An 18,319-nucleotide genomic window follows, 5' to 3' on the forward strand; every position below is an offset into this window, starting at 1 on the left:
GCACCCCACTGACCACCTATGCTGCCCTACGCGTTTCACTGACTAACTCTGCTTCATCAGAGGCATAAGTATGCTCCTGGACAGTGATTTACCTCGTTTGAATCACCATCTGTCCACCGTTGCGGTTTTTAATTTTTTTTTATGGACAAAGTTCAGTGCTGCCAACAGGTTGGTTGAGTAGTGTGTATGTGTAGAATTGAGCGCTTTTAGTAGTAAATATTATTAAAGGTTATTTTTTAACTATAAGTTACTTTTTGTATGCAACTTACTAAACTAGTTAGCTGTGAAGTAAAAATTGGATAATAAATGTTTCTAGTATCCAGTTACCTCGCTACATATCAATTCCCATCCATAGCCACAACAGGCTTGAATCACACAGTAATGGCATTAGCCACAACTTGCATCCAATTTGCAAAAATACACATACACTTGGTACTGCGTGTCAGGGGGGCTGGAAAGAATGCTGCATTGCTGGGGAAAAAGCTGTAGACTTGCGTCTGGACTTTTGCACACTGCTTTTGAAATAAGGCTTGTGGCATAAAAGATTGCAGTAACACTATGGATTTTATTCCTGTAAATGCACATTTCAAGTGCCTAACTGTGCATCCCAGGGCACTCACATAACAATTAAATGTAAACGGTGCTAAATGTAAAAGGTCATATAAACCTATGGTGGAAAAAAGAGCGAGCTGATGGAAATTGTCTTTGGCTGGGGGACAAAACTCTACAGGGTGGAAACCCTTTATATTGCACACAAGCATGAGTAGGACATCAGCATCTACACGGCACAGTTCAGATGGTATGATAAAGACGAGTGTCTGGAGTGTGGGGCTGCAGAGATGATGCACCATAATGGTCGCTGATGGGCTTTAAAAGTTCGCCTCTTGCTTCAGTCATCGCTCAGTGAAAAATTCATTGCTAGCGTTAATGAATCGGACAGTTTTGTTGCAATTTTGTCTGCAGGAGGAGAGAAGGAAAGAAGTGTGAGTGCCTAAGCACAACATGGAATATACGTTATTGTTCATATACAAAATGCTGATGTGCCAGCTGTTATTGTACTGGGTGCGTTCCTAGAGCAATCTGGGAAATTTCCCAAAATGTACTGTGACAGAGTACAATGTCAACAAAAACACTTAAAGGGCACCAAACCCCAAAGCTTTAGGTGCAATATCACTGGCTCCCAGTCTTGGCTGTACCTGTTTCTCAGCTTCTAGGAGAGGTTTATCCAACATTACAGAGGAATTTCTGAAGCAAAACATCCCCTAAACTTACCGATTTGAGGGGAACCAAGTTGAGAACTACACTGATCCATTCTATAAGCCCTCAACACAGCACCCTGAACTACTGTACATCAACCTTCCAGCTCCCTCCCTTCCGATTCACATACGCATTATTCTTTCCAACCACTTACTTGCTCGCTTTTGCATCTTTTTCCTCTTCTTGCTTGCGGCGAGCAGGGCCTGTCCTTGCTGCAGAGGGTCAATAGCTTGAATCTCCTTTAGATTTGGGGCTTTGGGAACCACTTGTTCTGTTTCTGGCTGGACTTTGCTTTTTTGGGCTTTGATTTCCACAGTCATGGGACCAAACTAGAGTAGAGGGAAGGAACAAAAGCCTTTTAAATCTGTTAAATAGCTTCCAAATAAGCAAAACAATTATAATATTCACTAAAGTGTAAAAAACTGGAATATACCTTAACTACAGACATAAACCCTATAAAGCAGATACAGTCAGTCAGTGGAAGGGTATTCAATTAAGAAATAGGGTGAATGCAGAAAAGGTGCCATGTGCATGAGTTCTCTTCATTTCTGTTCCCAGAACCTTAACTACCTTTAGGGTCTCCTAGGATTGTTGCAGTGGGTACACTGCTTATTGTAATTCCTACCTCTGTATCAATGTCCTGTTCCATGGAATCAGTTGGTTTTTCATCCTCACCACTTGACTCATCCAGTTCAACATCCTCCACCTCTTCTTCGACACCAGCTGTGAGTCCACAGACCTCCATAACAATGCCCTGCGGGGCTGACTGAACCTCTGCAGCAGGAACATAGTTGACATAGTAGACAAGATTACCCTCTTACACAGACATGTCTAAAGCTGGCTATATACTGACCAATAAAAGCTACCCCTCGAATTTTACAATTGCAGTTTTACACTACATTCATTGGTCACATCCCTAGTTGAGCTCTTTGCGAGTGGGTGAGGGGGCTTAAATTAGGGGCTTTGAAAGCCATTCCTGTAAGGTAGATGGAATGACCATGTTCTCTCTGGTAGAAGATTTCCTTATGCCCTTACTTGACAAAGACTCATGGTTGTCCATCTCCAAGGCCTCAAAATCAAATGCCTTCCCCATTTCTGTAACAATCTCCGCACTGATGTGTGTAGGCATTGTGTGGGTCTCCGGAGGATGTGTGAAGTAACTGATTTTACCACTAGGGGGAGAAAAGATGAGAAAAAAATTACCAACAATGAAAGAAGATGAAAAGAAATTGTCTCTTATCACTCATTGAAGGCTTTTCAGCCTATCATACTCCTACTTTGTGTGTTACTTTCAACTTTGAATATTTTGGTTTACTAGACATCTTGTAATTGATGAGATTAGTTTTTGTTTAGGGAAGTCCTAAAAAAAAAGTTTAATCCCTTCATGTCACAAAGCAGCAGTTCTGACAAACTGCTTCAATAAAGCTTATCTACAAAAGACTTCTGCCTGATTTCAGCCAGGCTGACAATTAATTTAAGTACTGTATGAGAAGAATTATGGGGAATGTAGTGTGACCTCTGTCTAGATTAAGTTTACCAGATCATATGAAACATCAGTGATACATCTAGACAATCTAGCGAATGATCTGGTAACCGTAGTCTAGATGCACCATGGCTCTGGTTAGGGAAAGTAATACTGTATGCACAACATCACACTTTTTGCCCTCTAGAATTTCTAGAAGCTAGATTTTTAGAAAGCAACAAAATACTGTATAAAAAGAATCTGAATTTGCGCATTGAGTAGCAGAGTCTGGACATATTACAAATGATTAAAGAACACCCACCTCACCCAATCTGTAAGGACGGACTTAGCAGCCTTCTCATGATCCGGTGTGCCACCCTTTTTCAGCTTACCCTGCCGTTTAGCCAGCATGGCCAGGAACTCCAGTGTATCTCGAAAATTGCTCACTTTGTAATGTTGAATGATCTGTAAGAGGGGGTAACGGGGTAATTTAACAGCTTGACTGCATATTATGGAGTTTTCTAGCAACAGGCATCTAATTCGATTTTGGCTTTGTAACATAACAGCAGGCCAGAAAGTGCTACCTGCTGATGCCATAGGTTACTTGACCTGGAGCCAGGCCTGGGAGAGAGGCCACCAAGGCCCGGGCCTAGGGTGGCAAGATTTTAAGGGGCGGCATGCTGCCCAACCACACCCACATTGGTTCCAAAACACTGGGTATGCACAGAGGATAAACACACACTGTAGCAAACAGCACCAACAGGAATATCTGTTTAAAAAGCCTTTATTTTGCTTTTCTTAGGCTTAATGATCAGGACAGTTACAACGTTTCAAGCCAAACAATGGCCCTTTATCAAGCACAGAGGATACAATAGTTTTTTAAATTTCCTGTGCACCAATCCCCATTGCTCATGTCCCAATGATGAAAATTTGAGCAAATAAAAGGGAAAGGATGGGGGCAACGAACGATAGCAGGCCTGGGGGCGCCAGCTATGTAAATCCAGTCCTGCCTGGAGCATCTCATTTCGGCCCACACAGGCCGGTTTAAATGGCTATAGGCCATAGGCTAAAGGCTTTATGGATATTTACATTTTTTTCCTTTTGGTAAGAAGTAGTTCTTCTTCATATGAATGGTTCTATGCTATGATTATAGCTATGGTTCTTGAATATTTGCCTAAATGTTATTTGGTGATTGAATATGATTTTAAGCAGTTTTGATCATACCCTGTAAATAATTGGTCATTGCTACACACTAAACCTGGGTGCTATATGACAGATAATGACAGCATCCTCTCTATATTCATTGGTATTGTATTTTTAAGGCTTCCATGAGAATTTCCAATAAATCACCTGGTCCTTGTTGCACCGTCTCAATATGGCTTCCACTGGGCCCACCGGATCTACAAGCTGTTCGATCTTTACACAGTTGCGTAGAATCACGGCAGCATCAGACGTTGTGGTAGCCATGACGATACCTGGACAGTCTAGCAGTTTGATATGTTTGTCCAGGTGAACCTCCTGCAGGCATCTAAGTGACCAACATATGCACATTAGTGAATGCCCTACATTGACTTCTTCCTGCAGTCAGCTGCTAAATGCACTGTGGGCAATTTAGTACAGGTATGGGACCTATTATCCAGAATGCTTGGTACCTGGGGTTTTCAGGATAACAGATCTTTCTGTAATTTGGATCTTCATACATTAAATCTATTAGAAAATAAATTAAACATTAAATAACCCCAATAGGCTAGTTCTGTTCTGTAATAGGATTAATTATATCTTAGTTTGAATCAAGTACAAGGTACTGTTTATATAAAATGTAGTCTATGGAATTCTGAGCTTTCTGAATAACGGGTTTATGGATAACAGATCCCATACCTACCTGTATATGCAATTTATCTGGGGTCATTTATATACAACCATGACCCCAGATGTTTAACATTGCTTAGTATCTACTTTACAGTAGATATTTGACATCATCATTATTTCTGTGCAGAACCCTTACTTGGTTACCCCCGGAGTGGCACCCACATTACAGGCTCTTGCTCTCTTCAGACTGTTAATCAAACTGCTCTTTCCCACATTCGGAAACCCTAACAAAAATGAAAGATGCTTTTAATTTTATCATGAAAAACATTTGCTTTAGTCAGTGTTTAAAAAAACAGTATATTTGTGAAAAATGCAGCAAACTCAGAAATGAATCAAAAATATCGTTTTATTAATAGAACTCACCAGAGGTGCTTATTTACTTTAATCTGTAACAATCCTATGCTAAAAATATAAACAAGCTCCATCCTTTAAAGGGTTGGTTTACCTTTAAGTTGACTTTTATTATGTTATAGAATGGACAATTCTAAGCAGCTTTTAAATTTGTCATTATGTATTATTTTATAGTTTTTGAGTCATTCTCCTTCTTCAGACTCTTTACAGCTTTCAAATAGGGGTCAATGACCCATCTAAAAACAAATGCTCTGTAAGGTTAGACATGTATTGTTATTGCTACTTTTTATTACTCGTCTTTTTACTCAGGCCTCTCATATTCCAGTCTCTTTTTCAAATCATTGCATGGTTGCTAGGGTAATTTGGACCCTAGCAACCACATTATAGAAATTGCAAACTGGAGAGTTGCTGAATAAAAAGATAAATAATTGAAAAGCCACAAATAATAAAAAATTAAAACCAATTGCAAGTTATCTCAGAATATCACTCTACATCATACTAAAAGTTAACGTAAAGGTGAAAAATCCCTTTAAATCAGCGTTATCCAAGGTTTTCCATACGATGGGCCAATAATCCAATATTCTATTTATTCTCAGTCTGGATTATAAAAATTATGATATACCACAAAAATCTGTATATTAATTGGGTTTCAAATATGAAAATGAGATTATGGGTTTCTGTACCAGGCCAAGGCCATTACAGCTATTTAGCAGTGCAGATCTGTGCCTCCGAATATGCCCCCCACAAGCTCCCCAACTCCTTTTCTGCTGATTCACAGCACATGTTGGTCTGCTGTCAGTAACCTGAGTTTAGAGAGTGGAAAACATACCTACAACTCCCACACTTATAGAGGTCTTGATGTCCTTGTTCCGACAGTAATTGCCCAGGAGTTTCATTAGAGAATCAGCTCCAATGCAGGCTCCAGTGCTCAGCAGATCCTCAGATGCCTGCTTGACTGGCACTCTGCTCTGTTGCTGGAATACAAGCAAGAAATGTCAAGGCTCTGACCCCAGATAAGCTATGTAAGAGTATAATAGCAAAGAGTGTAATACCAAATTCTTGTTCTGCTGTTGTGTGGAGGCTTTGAAGGCCACTGTAGGGAACTCATTCCTGAGATACTTCAACCACTTCTCCACGACAGGTTTAGGGACGAGATCTAAACAAGAAATTTAAGCAAAATTCTATTAATTTTCCTACGTCTAGGAAAACTGTAATACAATTCATTTTTATAGGTAATTATATAATTAAATCATGCATATTTTGAACAAATCATTAGCAGGTAGACTCTACCTATTTTATTTAGGACTAGCACCAACTTCTTCTCTGTGCCAGACTGTACTACAGCCTGCTCCACTTGGGGGCAACGGCAACCCAAAGGATCCCTGGCATCCAGCACTTCTAATATGACATCTGCCGCCTCTACCACCTCAAAAGAGAAAACAGAGTCCGTAAGTGATGGTAGAAAAATGAGAGTAAATAACCCATTAATAGCACTCAAACTGCTTCACAGACCTTTTTGAACTCCCGGTAATAAGCCTTCCTGGAATTTTCATTCTCCAGCTGCTCGTGCTTCTCCAGACTCCGCAGATCGGCCTCCTGAGCAGAAACATTCACTGGTTGTTATTGGTACAGCTCAACGGCACATAATGTCAGCGGATAAAGTCACTCATATTAAAATGAACTTTAACTATAAATGTAGACTGCAGTGTTTTAAGAAGTTGCAATTAGTCTTTTGAAATACTTCCACTTCAACAATTTCAACTGAAAGGTAGGTTGCTAGAGCTTAATTAACCTTAACAAACAGCCATCTGGGGTCAGTGACCCCCAACTACCAAAAAGTATACTTAGTTGGTGGGTATTGGAAGAATAAAAAAAAGCATATAAACTGAAAAGTGAAGAGCAACTTTAAGTTAATAAATAAAAAGTTGCAACGTTAGCACCACTGCAAATAGTTCTTGTGAAAAATTAACTGGTCATATTATAAATGTTTTTAAAGGACAATGAAACCCCCAACCAACCCTTTAAACAGAGCCTCACCCACGCAGAATCTCCCCTGCTACTAGTGGGATGCTGCCTGTGTCAAGTCTGGTTTGTGGCATCTGGACAGAGATCATTTTCCTGGAGCATATGCATTGGAAGCCAAGACCAGGATTCCACTGAACATGTTCCTAACTAGAGATCTGATGTGGATAAATATGGCAGCTACCAACCCTGCTGTTCAACTCTGTAGATTTGGGACGCCAGTACAGGGGGGCCAAGGTAGCATTCATGGAAGGAAACTACTACTGATGATGTGGCATATCCTGGAATCTGCACAAAATAAGCTTTTATTTATTTTTTATTTATGGTAAATATGGTACATTTCCCCTGGAAAGCACACAAAAATAGAACATGATGCTAAGTGCTGCCAGTCCAAAATGAAAACTGAATGGAGTCACCTTTTGTTCAAACTCTCTTTGGCGCTTCATAACATCTTTTTGAAAAGTGTCCAGGCTCCTCCTCTTTGCCATTTCCTTCTGTCTGGCCGCTTTCTGCTTCTCTCTCATCTCTTCCACCTACGGGGAGGCCAATTGTAGTGTTAGTATCTAATAAGCCCGTACCGTGTGTCCCTTCTTACTAACAAGGCATCCAACCCATGTGTGACCTCAGAATTAAATTATTACCCATCCCTTAGTAGGGACTCTTACAATTAATAACCCTTTCTTATGCTGACTGAAAAAACTCCTTTTTTTAATAAAATAAAAAGCCCTGAAATAATGGGGGTGAAAGCATGTTGTGTGACAGTAGAAACTTTAAATCTGAGCGCAACTGACCCTTTTCTTCTTCTGCTCGGCCTCTCTCTTCGCTTGCTCTTTGAAATGGGACAGGTTGGGCACTCCAGGGTCTTTCTTGATATTCTTGCCATGCTGCGCTGATCCCTTACCCTGCAAAGAGGAGTCAGTGATAAAACCATCCACACTGCCTGTAACCAGCTCCACAACCTCTACCAATGTGCTAGGAACTCCCAGGCATCAAAAACATTAACCTTCTACCCTTTGCACCTATAATAATAAAAAAAAACACCAGTCCTGGGTACATGGCTGGGGAGGGCAGAGCTGCCACCTTTGTTAATGTTTCAACTATTACTTGCATGGGTTTGGCACGTGTACAGTACCAATCCTAGTGTAATGCCCATATGCCCACACCAATCCCTCATTAAGAAATAGTTGTGATATAAACAAAGATGACAGTGTGCCACCCCCCAGCCACGATCTCCAGGACAGCTGTGTTTTTAATAGAAAATAAATACCAGCCTGGGGGGCAGCTCCAGGGGCTGCCTAACAAATGAATCCCCAATTTATTTAGATGTACAATGTACAATTGCTGTTTTAAAGGCATGACACTACAACGTACAGTGGCCGTTTTAAAGGCCTGACACTACAACGTACAGTTGCTGTTTTAAAAGCTGTTTTAAAAGCATGACACTACAACATACAGCTGCTGTTTTAAAGGCATGAAACTACAATGTACAGTTGCCCTCAGGACCTTGGCAGGGTGGCTGGGCTCCCCAGGCAACACGGCTAGCCGCGTCGCCCACCCAGACAATCATGAACGGGTGCAACACAAGCATGAAAAATGTTCTTGGGGTGCCAAATAAGGGCTGTGATTGGCCATTTAGTAGCCCTATGTGGATTGTCAACCTACATTGAGGTTCTGCGTGGCAGTGCACCTGGTTTTTATACAACCAAAACTTGCCTTTAAGCCTGGAATTCAAAAATAAGCTCCTGCTTTGATACCACTGAGAGCAACATCCAAGGGGTTTTTGAGCAACATGTTGCTCACGAGCTACTGGTTGGGGATCACTGCTGTAATCATTAAACTGGTGGTTCACCTTTAAGTTAACTTTTAGTATGTTATAGAATGGCTCATTCTAAACAGCTTTTCAATGGTCTTCATTATTTATATGTTATAGGTTTTATTTGTCATTTTCTGACCCTTTCCAGCTTTCAAATGGGGGGGGGCCCCATCTAAAACATATGCCCGGTAAGGCTACATATTTATTGTTATTGCTTCTTTTTATTACTCATGCAACTCATACATCGGTTAATTTAAAGATGAACAACCCCTTTAAGGAGGCAGACGTTAGGCACATTGCGAACACAATAAAAAAAAACATGGCACTACCACTAAACGTATTTGGACATATCATAGAATGTTCAATTTTGCCGCATATTGCAATATTTATCAGTACAGCCCAATAAGTATAGGCTCACTGCAAGCCATAACTAAGAAGCCATGGTCAGACAGACGTAGAGTCTTGGAAATGCACTTTTCTACCCAGGTCATGCCCCTTTGGTGCATTTCAAGGGCAGATGTATGTTGATGTTCAGGTGTAACTGACGTGGATGTGCATTTTCAGATTGCCACTGCTGACTGACATAAGCACTAAATAAAAAGAATCTAGGCAAGACCCATATTCCAGTACAATCTGCAGCAGCACAGAGCAACAAGGGGGCAATGGTGAAGAGAACTCCGAGCAAAACTTTACTACTATGATTTGTGAGGAACTACATCGCATGGAACACGTGTTCCTGTTGCATGCTGGGGATTGTAGTTCGTAAGCGTATTTAGACGTCGCGTACAGCATCGTCTCAAACTACGTTTCCCAGAATCTCTGCGGACATTGGTTTTTTTTTTTTTTCCCTTTAACTATACTGTGCACTACGCTCTTACCTGGCCCCTGTGAGTTCCTTTTCCCGGCCGTTTGTGCTCTGCGGAGAGAAACAGTGTGAGGTAATGCAACCTGACAGTTTACAATTCAGGTTCCGAACAGGAGGCCAGAGGAATGGGCAGACTTACTGTTCCTGGACATGTTGTGGTGCGTCCGTGAAGGTGTCGTAAACCGAGGACTGAGCGTGCGTGCTCACGCTGCTGTTGGGGTGGTGGGAGAGGTGACGTTTAGGCGGCACCACAGAGGCTGTCATAAGGGAGCAGGCACAGTTTAGTTATGGAGATGAGGGCGGTATAAAGAAGTTATGGAGAATGTGCTCGTCGTGCCTCATAAATTATTTCAGTCCACTGTAGTTAAGGGGGTTTCACGTCTTCCTGTACTGACTTTACAGTATAAAGTGTTCTGAGTAAAAGGGGAAGCAACGTCTAAAATAGAATAAGGCAGAAATGCTGTATTTTTTATACTAAACATGAATTTACTGCACCACAAGCCTAGTCAAACAAATGATCTCCGGTGGAAATTGTCACGAGCACCAAATTCCTTGGGGTACATCTGGCGGAGAACTTCTCCTGGTCCTTTAATACCAGCTCTATAGTGAAGAAAGCACAGCAGCATCTCTACTTTCTGCGAAAGCTGAAAAAAGCCCACCTTCCACCACCCAGTCTCTTGAAAGCATTTTATGCAACTGCATCACCACCTGGTATGGAAGCTGCTCTGTATCAGATCGCAAGACACTGCAGGGGGTGGTGAGGACAGCGGAAAAGATCATTGGGGTCTCATTCCTGCCATTATGGATTAGTACCACACCCGCTGTCTCCAGAAGGCTATCAGCATTGTCAGGGATAGCACCCACCCTGCACATGATCTCTTTACCCTCCTGCCATCCTGTAAAAGATACCGCAGTATTCAAGCGCTGACTTCCAGAATGCGAAACAGTCTATTTCCACAAGCCATCAGGTATCTCAACTCCCAAGGACTGAACTGAATATATTCATAAGGAACTGAAATGTCCACTTTGCCCAGCATGACTGTGAACTAGAGTTGTTGTATAGCACTGGGGGGTTCTGGAGGAACAAATAAAAATAAATTTCATTTGACTTGACTTGATTTATGTTTTCAAAGTTGGCCACAGGGGGTCACCATCTTTTAACTCTGTTAAACATCTCTGCAAGACCAGGGGTCTCCAAACCTTTTGGCTTTGCTGGGCCACATTGGAAAAACAAAAACTGTCTGGGGCCACACATAGGGTTGCCACCTGGCCAGTATTTTACCGGCCTGGCCAGTAAAAATTATGGTTGATCCCATTGTTATTAATCGGGAAAAAAGATGAATATTTTGGAAGGCTGGAATTTTTTTCTGAAAAAGGTGGCAACCCTAGTCGCACATGAAATACACAAACACTTTTCATTTGTAAAAGTAAAGAAAATACTATACATTGGATTATGGGACGCCTGGATATTAAGTAGACTTATGTCACGATCGCCGCCCGGAGCAGGTCCTGGAGCTCCGGGCGGCGCGTCCTCCCCTGCCGGCGTCGCTCCCAAAATGGCGACGCCCATGGCTGCCACGTGGGTAGCGGCGCCGGCGCGATGACGTCAGCGCGCCGACGTCGGCGCAAGGACGTCAATGACGTCACAATGCCGCCAAATTCAAAATAAAAATGCCATCTAGACGCCAGAATGGCGCCCAAGTATAGGAATACTTTCCCTAAGTGTATCCTGGGTTTCCTGTGAGCTTATTTGCTAAATCTTGTTCCTGATTGATATCCTGACCCTTTGCCTGGACTTTGGACTTTGCTGATTTCTGCCTGCCTGTGAACTCTTGCCTGGATCCCGACTACTCTTCTGATTAACCCTTTGGACACCGCGACCTTGCCCCCTCAAGAGGGCTTCCTCCTCGATCCTGACTACTTCCCTGGAGGGACCTCCCGGCTCCCTGACATTATACTTGGGCCATGGATCCTACTGAGGAAGCTACGCCTGATGTCGGACGAGCGCTCCGCGGACTGGCATCCCGCATGGAGGAATATGAAGCCCAGCAGTACCGCATAGGACAGGCACTCGATACCATTCTCTCCCGAGTGCCTCCAGCGCCTCCTGCTTCCCAAGCGGCTGTAAATCCTCCCATGGGGGACGTCTCGTCTAGCACAGGTTTCTCGTCTGGTGAGCCTCGTATTCCGCCTCCTCCTCGCTTCAGTGGGCACCCACAGGCCTGCAGAGGTTTCACTACACAGTGCCAGATCCAGTTCGAGTTTCAACCCTCGCACTTCCCCAATGAACGTTCCAAGGTGGGGTATGTGATGTCTCGTTTGGTGGGCAAACCGCTTGAGTGGGCAACATCTCTTTGGGAGAAGAATTCTCCACTGACTTTTGATGCCAAGGCTTTTCTTCAAGCATTTCGTACTGTGTTTGATGCCCCGGGTCGGGTCACAAATGCCCCTTCTCGTCTTCTGCAACTCCGACAGGGAAACCGCAGTGTCAGTGACTATGCTATTGACTTTAGAACTTTGATGGCTGAGACTTCCTGGAATGACGATGCCTATAAGGCCGTATTCTATGAAGGTCTGTCTATTCGCATTAAAGATGATCTTGTCTCCAAGGAGTTCCCTGATCTGCTGGAAGATCTGATTGCACTATCCATTAAGGTGGACACTCGTCTCAGAGAGCATCAAGTAGAGAGGGAGCATTGTAAACGATTTCAACCCTTGTTGGCACCTCGCTTCCAGAGACCTCTCTTGCAAACTCCGGCTGCTCAAGCTTCTCCTCCGGAGGAACCGATGCAAGTTGGAAGGGCTCGTCTCTCCGAACAAGAAAGACTCCGTAGACGAATGGCTGGCTTATGTCTGTATTGTGGCGGACAGTCTCATTTTGCGAACTCTTGTCCGGTGAAGCCCACGAGTTCTGTTCCCCGAGGTATATCTAGGGTAACTCATGTAGGGGGCACTACTCCGAAGTCTCAAGAGAACACTCACAGGTTTCTCCTTCCTTTACAGATTCGCCTAGCCACTAAGACCATTGTCGGCTCAGCTTTCATTGACTCTGGAGCTGCTGGGAACTTCATGGACGCTCTTTTCGCCAAACACATGGAAGTTCCCTTATTCCCATTGTCCACTCCGCTTCGTGTCACTGCCATTGACGACAGACCCCTGGAGGCTGAATTTATCTCTAAGACGACTGGGGAATTGCCTGTGCAGGTTGGGACGCTGCTTAAAGAAAGACTATCGTTCCTAATTATTTCCTGCCCATCTGTTCCTGTTGTTTTGGGTCTCCCTTGGCTGCGCCTGCATAATCCCACCATTGATTGGTCCGCAGGACAGATTTCCTGTTGGAGCCCATTTTGCCAGCAGCATTGTCTTCCTGCTAAACCCCTCCAGAGGGTGAATATCTCTATGTCTGATCTGAAGACTCTACCCTCCTTCTACAGGGAATTCTCTGATGTATTCTGTAAGAAATCCGCATAATTCCTTCCTCCACATCGACCATTGTCCTGTCGATCTCCTGCCAGGAACCATGCCCCCTAGGGGTCGCACCTATCCTCTTTCTCCGGCTGAGACTTCCGCTATGAAAGACTATATTCAGGAAAATCTCCAGCGGGGGTTTATCCGCCCCTCTACTTCTCCTGCCGGGGCAGGTTTCTTCTTCGTGGAAAAGAAGGATGGAGGCCGACGTCCTTGCATTGACTACCGGGGCCTTAATAAGATCACTGTTAAAAACCGGTACCCCTTGCCTTTGATTGCTGAACTCTTTGACCAATTGAAAGGGGCTAAGGTTTTCACTAAATTAGATCTCCGTGGGGCGTACAACCTCATCCGCATCCGTGAAGGGGACGAATGGAAGACGGCATTCAACACTCGGGATGGGCACTATGAATATCTCGTGATGCCCTTTGGCCTCTGTAATGCCCCCGCTGTCTTTCAGGAGCTCGTGAATGACATTTTCCGGGATCTCTTGGGAAAGTCTGTGGTCGTGTACCTGGATGACATCCTAATCTTCTCGAAAGACCTTGAATCTCATCGCTCCCAGGTGAAAGAAGTGCTCTCTCGTTTGAGGAAGAACTCTCTCTTCGCCAAGTTGGAGAAGTGTGTCTTTGAGGTGTCTAAGATTCCTTTCTTGGGTTATATCATCTCCCCAGAAGGTTTTGAGATGGATCCCGTTAAGGTGTCAGCAATCCAAGAGTGGCCCCTTCCCTTGAGCACCAAGGCTATTCAAAGGTTCATCGGATTTGCCAACTACTACCGGCAATTCATCAGAGGGTTTTCTTCCCGTATTGCACCTATCCTTACTCTCATCCGAAAAGGGGGTAATCCCAGGTCCTGGCCTCCAGTTGCTATAGAAGCTTTTCAGTCCCTAAAAGACGCATTTTCTTCTGCCCCAGTCCTCCGTCATCCGGATCCTAAGTTACCCTTTTGCATAGAGGTGGATGCATCTGAAGTAGGTGCTGGGGCTATTCTATCCCAGAGACATTCTGCCGATGGGAAATTGCACCCCTGTGCCTTTTTCTCCAGAAAGTTTTCCCCTGCAGAACAGAATTACGATGTAGGGAATCGAGAACTTCTGGCAGTCAAACTTGCTCTCGAAGAGTGGCGCCACCTACTAGAGGGTTCTTCAATCCCGGTCACGATTTACACCGATCATAAGAACTTGGAGTTCATACATTCTCTCAAGAGACTGAATCCTCGTCAGGCCAGGTGGGCCCTGTTCTTCTCCCGCTTCAACTTTGTCTTGACTTTTCGCCCTGGCTCCAAGAATCGGAAAGCCGATGCTCTGTCTCGAAGTTTCACTCCGGTGGATCGTACTCCTGAAAGACAAGAGCCTATTATTCCTCCTGTCAAGATCATCGCTTCCTTGTACCCTCAATTCGCTGATCAAATTCTGGCCGGTCAATCTTCTGCTCCTCCTGATACCCCCATTGGGATGGCGTTTGTTCCCTCCGAGTTACGTCTGCCCATTCTTCAACAGACCCATTGTTCCAAGCAAGCAGGACATCCTGGTCCTGAAAAGACTCTTGAACTCCTTCGACGTTTAGTCTGGTGGCCGACTATCCGAAAAGATGTCAAAGACTTTGTTGCTGCTTGTACCGTTTGTGCTACATCCAAACCTAGCCATTCTCGCCCCAGTGGGTTATTACAACCATTGCCTATCCCGTCTCGGCCATGGACTCATTTAGCAATGGACTTTATTGTTGAACTTCCCCCCTCTGGTGGTAACACTGTGATTTGGGTAGTGATTGACCGCTTTAGTAAAATGTCTCATTTCATTCCCCTGCGGAAGCTTCCCTCTGCTGTGGAGTTGTCTCAGCTCTTCATCCAGTATATTTTCCGTCTGCATGGTTTTCCTGTGGAAGTGGTCTCTGACAGAGGTTCTCAGTTTACTGCTAAGTTTTGGCGTTCCCTGTGCAAAGATCTGGGTATTACTCTCCAGTTCTCCTCCGCTTATCATCCCCAGACTAATGGAGCAGCTGAACGAGTAAACCAAGCTTTGGAACAGTTCTTGAGGAATCACGTCTCCCTTTGTCAAGATGACTGGTCTGATCTCCTCCCATGGGCGGAATTTGCTCATAATAATGCATGCCACACTTCCACTGGAAGGTCTCCATTCATGTCGGTGTATGGTCAGCATCCTCAAGCCTTCCCCCAAGACTTTGTGTTGTCTGACGTCCCGGCTGCTGATGACCATGCAGCCCACATGTCTGCTATTTGGGCTGCAACCAAGTCGAACTTAGAGAAGAGCGCTCTGGTTCACAAGACATTTGCAGATCGTAGACGTAGACCCTCTCCTCCCTACAAGGTTGGTGATAAAGTCTGGTTGTCTTCCAGGAACATTCGGTTGAAGGTGCCATCTCCTAAGTTGGGTCCGAAGTTTGTGGGTCCATTCTCCATCTCGGAGGTGATCAATCCTGTGGCTTTCAGACTTCAGCTTCCCCCTGAGATGCGAATTCCCAACGTGTTTCATGTCTCTTTGCTGAAACCCGCTACCTCCAACCGCTTTTCTGTGAATCAGTCTCCCCCTCCTACTATTTCTGTGGATGGTCAACAAGAATATGAGGTGGAGAAGATCCTTGACTCCAGAATCTCCAGGGGCTCTCTTCAGTACCTCATCAAGTGAAAGGGCTTTGGCCCTGAAGAATGCTCCTGGGAAGGACACTCTGATGTGCATGCTCCTCGTCTTGTGAGGGATTTCCACTCTAAATTTCCCCAGAAGCCAAGTCCTGGTGGTCCAGAGGCCCCCCGTGAGGGGGGGGGGTACTGTCACGATCGCCGCCCGGAGCAGGTCCTGGAGCTCCGGGCGGCGCGTCCTCCCCTGCCGGCGTCGCTCCCAAAATGGCGGCGCCCATGGCCGCCACGTGGGTAGCGGCGCCGGCACGATGACGTCAGCGCGCCGACGTCGGCGCAAGGACGTCAATGACGTCACAATGGCGCCAAATTCAAAATAAAAACGCCATCTAGACGCCAGAATGGCGCCCAAGTATAGGAATACTTTCCCTAAGTGTATCCTGGGTTTCCTGTGAGCTTATTTGCTAAATCTTGTTCCTGATTGATATCCTGACCCTTTGTCTGGACTTTTGACTTTGCTGATTTCTGCCTGCCTGTGAACTCTTGCCTGGATCCCGACTACTCTTCTGATTAACCCTTTGGACACCGCGACCTTGCTCCCTCAAGAGGGCTTCCTCCTCGATCCTGACTACTTCCCTGGAGGGACCTCCCGGCTCCCTGACAACTTATTATTATTACTAACTGGGCAATGGACAGATTCCCCCCCCCTCCTTCTATATCCTTTGCAACATGACGTTTCCTCGGGAACCGAGCATTTCAAGCTGAGCCGCATTCATATCCATCCTGGGCCACTGGTTGGACACCCGTGACCAAGACTGTGCACATGCTCAATGTGGTCTGGGCTTCAGTTTGGAGGTTAAGCTTAGGGATCGTCATAAATTATCAAAACAGCACAAGTCAAATTATATCTGCCAGAAACCGATAAAGTGATCAGAATAGGCAGACTGCACTGGGTCCTGTGTTGTCATATAATCGAATGTGGATTTTATCGTTTTTGTATTGTTTAATACAAACTTTCCCCAACTCTGAAGAACCAGTGGCTGCAGAAAAATAATCCTCCAAGTAGAATCCCAGTTTATCTGTTTAAATCTGGGAAATTTACAAAATGTCTAGCCCCATGTCATATTTCAAAATTGAATATAAAAAAATCTGTTTGCTCTTTTGAGAAATGGATTCAGTGCAGAATTCTGCTGGAGTAGCACTATTAACTGATATGTTTTAAAAAAAAACATGTTTTCCAATGACAGGATCCCTTTAATAAAGACTTTGCGATTTGAAAGTTTAATTTGTCTTCATGGTTTTTTTTTCCAATGTATTCTAACGAATTTTTGAAAAAAAATCTTTTGATGTTACTGGTCCTTTAAACAATAGTAGTTAACAATAGTAGTGTTTCTGAAGCAAACACAGCAGTTTTACCAGTGCAGGGCAACACAGCATTATATTTTTATAACTTTAAAGGGATACTTTCATGGGAAAACAAGTTTTTTCAAAACAGATCAGTTAATAGTGCTGCTCCACCAGAATTCTTCACTGAAATCCAATTTTCAAAAGAGAAAACATATTTCTTTATATTTAATTTTGAAATCTGACACGGAGGTTTGTTAGTTTCCCAACTACCCCCGTCATGTGACTTGTGCTCTGATAAACTTCAGTCACTCTTTACTGCTGTACTGCAAGTTGAGTAATATAACCGCCTTACTTTCCCCCCCGACAGCCTAACAAGAGAACAATGGGAAGGTAACCAGATAGCAACTACCTAACACAATAACATTTTATATGGAGTGCTTGTGTTTAGATTAATATTGCTAATATGCTAATGTATACGCTACATTTATTAATTTCAGCATTTGACAAGATGCCTCGATGCATAGTTAGAATACGCGTCAATTGGCCAGTTCCCTGAAGAGCAAATAGATTCTTTAGCAGCACGTATTCTTGAAAAGAAAAAGACAGACAGCTTTTGCATTTGTTCAAAACACTTCACATCAGATTGCTATTATATTCAAAGAGATAGAAAATTGCTAAAGGAAAGTGCAGTCCCCACTGTCTTCACAGAACTTTCCACAAGTAATCCGGAATCTGCAGAAAGTGGTGGTGTAGAGAACACAGAGTCCATGGAAAAAAAGTCACTGGCTTCCACAAGTAGGCCACTAAAACGGAAAAGAAAAAATAGCTTCAGTGAAGCAAGCACTAACACAGAAACGTCATTATTTGTGGATAATAGTACTCAATGTATCACACATTTAGCTAACGTGGATATCTTTAAAGACCATGCTTATTTCCATTTTGAATCCACTCCTATCAAACAACATCAAGGAACATCCCCCAGTCTTCACCCTGTGGCTCATTCAATGGGAAACGACATATTAGATATCAGTGGAATTTTTGACAAAGAAAATTGTAGTGCTATTAAAAATGTAGATGATTGTCAATATACTGCTTATTCATCTCTGTGTTGCATTTCTATTACACCCAAGAAAACACCTTTAGACATAATCAGTCTACCAAGTTATGTCCGACAAAAGCTAGTGACAGTCTCCCACTAAAAATCGTACGATCGGCAATACATGCAGAGATATTATCAGCAGGCGACAGAAATCTTTTAACCTGTCCGATC

General features: G+C 43.8%; 1 protein-coding gene across 1 annotated transcript; it reads right to left on the reverse strand.

Annotated features, from left to right (window-relative positions):
- Window positions 1-545: 545 nt before the first annotated feature.
- gnl3l.S (guanine nucleotide binding protein-like 3 (nucleolar)-like S homeolog) lies at window positions 546-9,839 on the reverse strand. Its single transcript, NM_001095351.1, is given in 15 exon segments — window positions 546-957; window positions 1,412-1,586; window positions 1,883-2,031; window positions 2,293-2,429; window positions 3,042-3,184; window positions 4,070-4,247; window positions 4,725-4,812; window positions 5,769-5,913; window positions 5,992-6,095; window positions 6,230-6,365; window positions 6,452-6,535; window positions 7,378-7,494; window positions 7,753-7,863; window positions 9,653-9,690; window positions 9,779-9,839. Coding segments are annotated over 15 exon segments (1,686 nt in total). The 5' UTR covers window positions 9,792-9,839; the 3' UTR covers window positions 546-889.
- Between the last annotated feature and the right edge of the window lie 8,480 nt (window positions 9,840-18,319).

Source organism: Xenopus laevis, chromosome 8S (genome assembly GCF_017654675.1).
Source record: "Xenopus laevis strain J_2021 chromosome 8S, Xenopus_laevis_v10.1, whole genome shotgun sequence".
Taxonomy (NCBI): domain Eukaryota; kingdom Metazoa; phylum Chordata; class Amphibia; order Anura; family Pipidae; genus Xenopus; species Xenopus laevis.